The 6,365-nt window shown below is 35.0% G+C and overlaps 1 protein-coding gene across 1 annotated transcript in view; it reads left to right on the top strand.

Annotated features, from left to right (window-relative positions):
- Nucleotides 1–6,365, top strand: part of LOC117124573 (72 kDa type IV collagenase-like) — a 21,945-nt gene that overhangs the window by 12,636 nt on the left and 2,944 nt on the right. The window contains exons 4-7 of the mRNA XM_033270859.1: nucleotides 3,371–3,660; nucleotides 4,456–4,614; nucleotides 5,311–5,441; nucleotides 6,133–6,280. Of these exons, the coding sequence (XP_033126750.1) occupies nucleotides 3,371–3,660; nucleotides 4,456–4,614; nucleotides 5,311–5,441; nucleotides 6,133–6,280 (728 nt within the window). The remainder of the gene's footprint in view (nucleotides 1–3,370; nucleotides 3,661–4,455; nucleotides 4,615–5,310; nucleotides 5,442–6,132; nucleotides 6,281–6,365) is intronic.

Here is a 6,365-nt window from a genome sequence, read left to right as displayed (position 1 = left end):
ATGTCTATTCTACATCATATCCAATTTTTTAAAAATATAGCAAAAAAAAATGCAACCTCTGATATTGCTACATTTCGGACTGGATATTGAATCCCAACACGATGGCGTGCATTTCGATACTTGGAGTAGGCCTATGTATTATACTATCTTATCAGGGGAAAATGTATTTAAAATTAGAAGAAATTGGTTGTATTAAAACTATAAAAACGGTGATGCAGTAACTTGAGTCATGAGAGAGTACAGTATTTCCTTGAAGGCCCTACTTATTTCACTAACGAGTTACTCAAAATTGATCGGTAATGAAATGTTTGTGTAGGTCTACATACGGTAGTTCGGGTGCTCAAATTAAACATAGGCCAAGATTGAAACTCAAATTGGCTTTATTAATAATATTTTTGCTTATGTACCTGTATTATCAACAAACACTCCCTGAAATCGTTTTCAAACAGCTTAAAAATGCTCATATCGTCTGAGCGGCGGGGGGGGGGGGAGGGTTCTCCTGTCGCTTGGATCCCCCAACCAACTGGTATAGTCACTCACGCATTTCAAATCTCTCAGGTTGGTAACTATGCCAACTCGGCAAATTAACCAACTCGGCCCTTGTCAACTAGGCCCTTAACCTACTCGGCCCATAACCAACTCGGCCCATACACCAACTCGGCCCTTGTCAACTCGGCCCTTAACCGACTCGGCCCATAATCAACTCGGCCCTTGTCATCTCGGCCCCTAGCCTACTCGGCTCTTAGCCAACTCGGCCCATTCAATTCGGCCCTTGTCAACTCGGTCCTTAACCAACTCGGCCCATACACCAATTTGGACCAACCGACTTTGCCCTTGAACCTAGGCCTATTTCTAGTTGCATAACTCTATAGAGTACTGTATATAATTTGTGGAAAGAAACGTTACAAATAAATTCCCATGGTGCTCTTGAAGTTTATTAATAAATATTACAGTATCACTTTGTGTAATTTTTTTTTTTTTACAGAAGAAACAACGCAAATGTTACTGGTCGACTGTTTTGAGACACGCCCTTTTTATCGTTTGTTGCGTTACCATTAATTACGATATGTATTTTAATCATGTTTATAAATGTTTAAATAAAATGGAGATTTATGAAATAAGTATCAAAAGTTGTCATACGTTTGTTATATTGTTTGTTACGTTTCCATTTACCTTAAAAGTTCTGATCATGTTTCTAATTCTGTACAAGTAAATTCATACTAAATGATATGATGAATGAAATAAAAGAAATATAGTATTTTCATACTTTCCATATAAACTTATCAATATGTTTAATTATAACAGTACATTTTAATGGCCTTTTTATCAGGCTTCTTTTATATTCATAAGCCCGAAAAAATCACTCACCGGGCTATTTCTATTTATTATTTATTCCAAACCAACAGCGATTCATCGCTACTAACAGGTATAAAAATCTAGCAAAATAAAAATCACAAACATCAGTTGCATATTAAACTAGTATAATTTGTGGAAAGACGTCCACAAATACTGAGATTCTCAAGTAATGGATAGTCTTCGAGGTAAAGCAGACACAATGTTTGTATTTTCTTGCTTGTTTCCATTTTTGATACAACAACATATTCTGGTTTTTATAAAATACACAAATAAATGGAAATATATAAAGTTAGACTCGTCATTGTTATTCAGTACTTCGATAAATATATAGTTTTAATATAATTTATAAAGAATGTTATTGGCCGTTTTAAACTTTTTTATAGGCCTATTTAATAAGCCGGAAAATGCACTACTCCGATGCTAGTTGCCTGGAAACTTAAGTATAAAATCGTAAAGAAACTTTCCCATAATTCCAAACAGGCTCCTGCACAGTATTCTTGATGATCAAGCAGACACAACGTCTTTGTACGGAATAAGGCTACAATAGGCTACAATAATTACATTAAAATTAAAACAAAGTAAATTGACATGCCTACATTATGTACTACATGTTCGTGTATCTCATTTCTTTGTGGATAAAAAACACAAAAATTAATACATTCATGTGTGACGACAAATAATTATAATATAATTACGGTATTAACATTTAATACATCATTGAAAAGCTTTCCCATTAAAATATTCCAAAAGCGACTCGGTTCATGGGCCGAGTTGACAAGGGCCGAGTTGGTGTATGGTCCCAGTTGGATAAGGGCCGAGTTGGTGTATGGGTCGAGTCAGTTAAGGGCCGAGTTGAAAAAGGCCGAGTTGGTGTATACCGAGTCGGTAAAAGGCCGAGTTGGCAGTGGGCCGAGTCGGTATGGGCCGAGTCGGTATGGGCCGAGTTGGCGAAGGACCGAGTTGACCTGCACCCGTCCTATGTTCTCTGCATACGTAGATTTGGCCGAATTCGAGTCAACTCGGCCCCAAGTCAACTCGGCCCCAAGTCAATTCGGCCCAATGTCAACTCGGCCCCAAGTAGTCAACTCGGCCCCAATTTACTGTGTATTTACTGAATATTTAATCATGACAAAGCTTAGTGAGTTATATATATATATATATAAGAAGTTATTATACATTTTAATGTATATGTATATTTTTTTAATATACATTATATATACATTACATATATGCGCAGATGACTTTTAGTGACGTCATTACATTCTACGTCTTACCGTCGTCGTGCAATCGAAAGCTCCCTATTATGGGAGTGGATTTGAATATCTTAAGATGCTTGCCTACCAATTCCAGGTCCTGGGTTCAATTCCTGTCAAGGTTACCGGGTTAAAACAACTCCACTTCCTAAGCTTCACAATGAGCTACAGTATAGATTATGTAGAGCATCTTGTAGTTCATGTAAATTGTATAGCATACTTGTACCGTATGTAGGCCTACTCTATATTTGTCTTGTGAAGAGATTTGCCACTTACAACGTACTATGCTTGTTCTTATTCTTTGTTTCCAATCACAAACACAGCTGGATGGGAGGGCCATGGTCTCTTAAGTAAACTTTAAAACATTATGTCAAAAAACCACTCAAATCAAATAGAATTTTGGCATAACATTGACCATTGACTTAAAACAAATACCGTAATAGGCATAGGATAATAATTACAATAAAATTATTTATTAAAATATTTAATGTATATCATTCGCCAATTACAGGATGGAGGACGCTTTATAAACCAAGTCTGCTTATGAGTGGAGTTGTTTTTAGTTGTGAAAAAAAGGCCTGCTGTCACATGAATTGAACTCAGGACACTGGAATTAGAAGAAAGGCAACTCCGCTCCAATTTTGTAGGAATATTGGGTGTAGAATTTCTGTTAACCACTGATGAAAACTTCTAATATTTATTGATTGGTTCAGTATTATTGCCATAATATATTATTTTTATTACGTTTTTTTCAATGACAGAATTGTCAACTTTACTCCCGATATTCCGGTTGTACAAACCCAAAATGCAATTGAACGAGCTTTCCAAGTGTGGAGTGATGTCACACCTTTAACTTTTAGACGACTGGACACCGGCAGTGCCGATATCTACTTAAGGTTCGATTCAGACGCCGCTCACGGTGACGGTTATCGATTTGATGGAAAAGGTGGAATATTTGGTCACGCATTTCCACCAGAGAACGCCCTTCGTTCTTTGGATGGAGACGTTCATTTTGATGACGATGAAGACTTCACATTCCAGACCACGGCCGGTAGGAAACTGTGTTAAGCATGTGTGATGTCATGTGATACGATATTAAATTAAAATGTAATTAATTAATTAATAATATGCTTATTTATAAATGTTTTTAGGTATATAGGCCTACTGCAGCATCATTAAACAATAATATCAATATTTTAACAACCAACATTGATCCTACCTGTTACATTTTTGGCCTACCTTATTACTGTACGTCACTAATAGTCCTTCTACTTAAAATCAGCCGGAATTAATGCGTTGGTGTTTTTACTGTATTCTTGAATTGCAAATATACACTTAATGTTGGTGTTCAGCTTTTGTACTATCAATGTTTATTCATTCTATATTCAGTAACTATGCCTGGTACATGTTTATTAATTAAATTTATGAACGTTAAAATACATACACAATAAGTTCTCATTACTCAGCCGTGTGTGTAAATAATTCATTCAGGCCCTACGGTTATGTATAGTCAATTAATAATAATTTTATATCAAGAGTTTTTTATAATGTTAATTTTGATAACAGTGATGACAATGACGATAAAGATTACGATGAAAATAATGATGTCGAAAACGATGACACTGGTGATGGCGAAGATGATGATGATGATGACGACGACGACGACGATGATAATTATGACGATAATAATCATGATTATGATGATGATGATGATAGTAAGCCCAAGTGACGATAAATACAGATAGGCTTATCCACTGCACACGTAGTTCTCGAGATATGAAACAAGAAAGGCAGAAAAATTAAACAAAACACAATATTTATAATATTTTCTTACGCTTCCTTTTAGGCATCAACCTATTTCAAGTAGCTGCTCATTTAATCGGCCACAGCCTGGGTCTCGCTCATTCTTCTGACCCCGAGGCGCTGATGGCGCCCTTCTACAAAAACTTTATACCACAATTTCAGCTTCCACTCGACGATACCGAGGGTATTCAACGCATTTATGGTAGGCTTCTAAATATTATTTATCGCTACTGATATTTTCATTTAATTTTTTAAAATTATTATATTCATTTTACTTTCAGGTGTTCTTTTTAATTATTTACTGGGATCATGAGTGTCATGAAATGCAATTACACGGCAATTTACATAATTCAACGAATAAATTTAGTTTTAATAGTTTTAACATCTTATGTTAGGTATATATGTATTTAAGTTAAAATTATATTTTATATAACTTATAATGTATTATACATTGTAGGATTAGGTTTATGTTTAGGCCTATGTATAAGAAAAAAAGTTTAATTTCACTGTTCCCTGCTTCTTCCATTCTGTTCCTTGTTTTGAATATTTCCTGTATTAATTTTCTTTACCAGGAATTAGGTAAAACAAAACACAGTAGCCAAACATTGAGCTGATCATACTTGTATGTATTAATAGAGATATTAATTTAGGATAATGACCACTCTCTCTTTATGTGGAGTTTATTCATTGTATTTAATATAATTTAATAAATTTTGTGAATTAGTTGTTTAATCTACAAATCTATAATTTCAAATAGATAAGACAGAAAGGTATTTACGAACCAAAATTCTGAAAACGTAAATGGTCAACAAGCAAAATGTATTTTTATATTGAATAACGTTGATATGCATTTTTTTTATGATGCAAAGCAATGGAGAATATTAATGTATTTTCATAGGTGTCAAACCTATCGACCAGGTTGAGAATTCCCCTGCCGAAACAACTGAAGATGAGGCCGAATCGTCAAGACCCTGTAACAGAGTTTATGATGCAGTCGGTTTTCTTCGCGGTGACATATTTATGTTTAAGGTAGTTTGCTCACTTTTATCCGTTTTGCCAGGTTGAACTTCTAATAATTTAGACCTACATTAGAAAGGAAAAATGTCAAAAAGTCTATTTCGTTTTTTAAAATTATTATTTCTGATGACCTGGAAGATTGTCTTGAGGAAAATGACGTTTCAACTTCCTATGTCTCTGCTATCAGCGTCTCAATCGTAAAATTTCACCGTTCACCACTTACACAGGAACAGATAGCAAGGAAAAGTTTAACTGATTTCAACTAAATGATCTGATAGCCTAGTTATCTTGAAATATGATTTGCTTAATTTTATGTGAATACAAAAGTTACCTTGACGCTACAACAATCTGTATTATTTTCAAACAATTCATGATTTGTAGAGTTCCAATACCCATGGCAAAAACGGTGGCGCTGTTTAAAAATAAGAGTATTTAGTTCATTATTTTTGTTAATACTGTAATAATGTATAGTGTTTATATAATATATATTATAAAGGTCTTAATTAGGACGCGTTAGGACGCACACATGGAACAGAATCAATTTGACACGACCGTTAGTTTAAACTAACGGTCGTGTTAACTAACTTAAAATATTTCAGTCAAGTAGCATCTGTGCATGTCGACCTGGATTACAATATCAATGAGAGAGTTGGTTTAGACGCCATTGTTTTACGTTTCTTTTGTATCATTTGTTTAATTAAAGAATGATCGTTACTGGCGACTTTACTTCATTGGTGTGAGTACCTCTGACATCATCCAAGGCGATCCTATCAATCGTTTTTGGAGCGGGCTGCCGAAAAGTGTCGACGCTACTTACGAAAGACTCGACTCTACTATACTCTTTTTTAAAGGTATTTCTACTATCGTTGCTGTTATCAGTATCATCGTCACTGTCAACATAAGTAGGCCTCAAGACACACACACACCCCCCCCCCC

Source organism: Anneissia japonica, unplaced genomic scaffold, assembly GCF_011630105.1.
Source record: "Anneissia japonica isolate Jap-2015-1 unplaced genomic scaffold, ASM1163010v1 scaffold287833_len2544123_cov190, whole genome shotgun sequence".
NCBI lineage: Eukaryota > Metazoa > Echinodermata > Crinoidea > Comatulida > Comatulidae > Anneissia > Anneissia japonica.
Note: the sequence above shows the minus strand (reverse complement) of the source record. Positions and strands in the feature narration are given on the sequence as shown.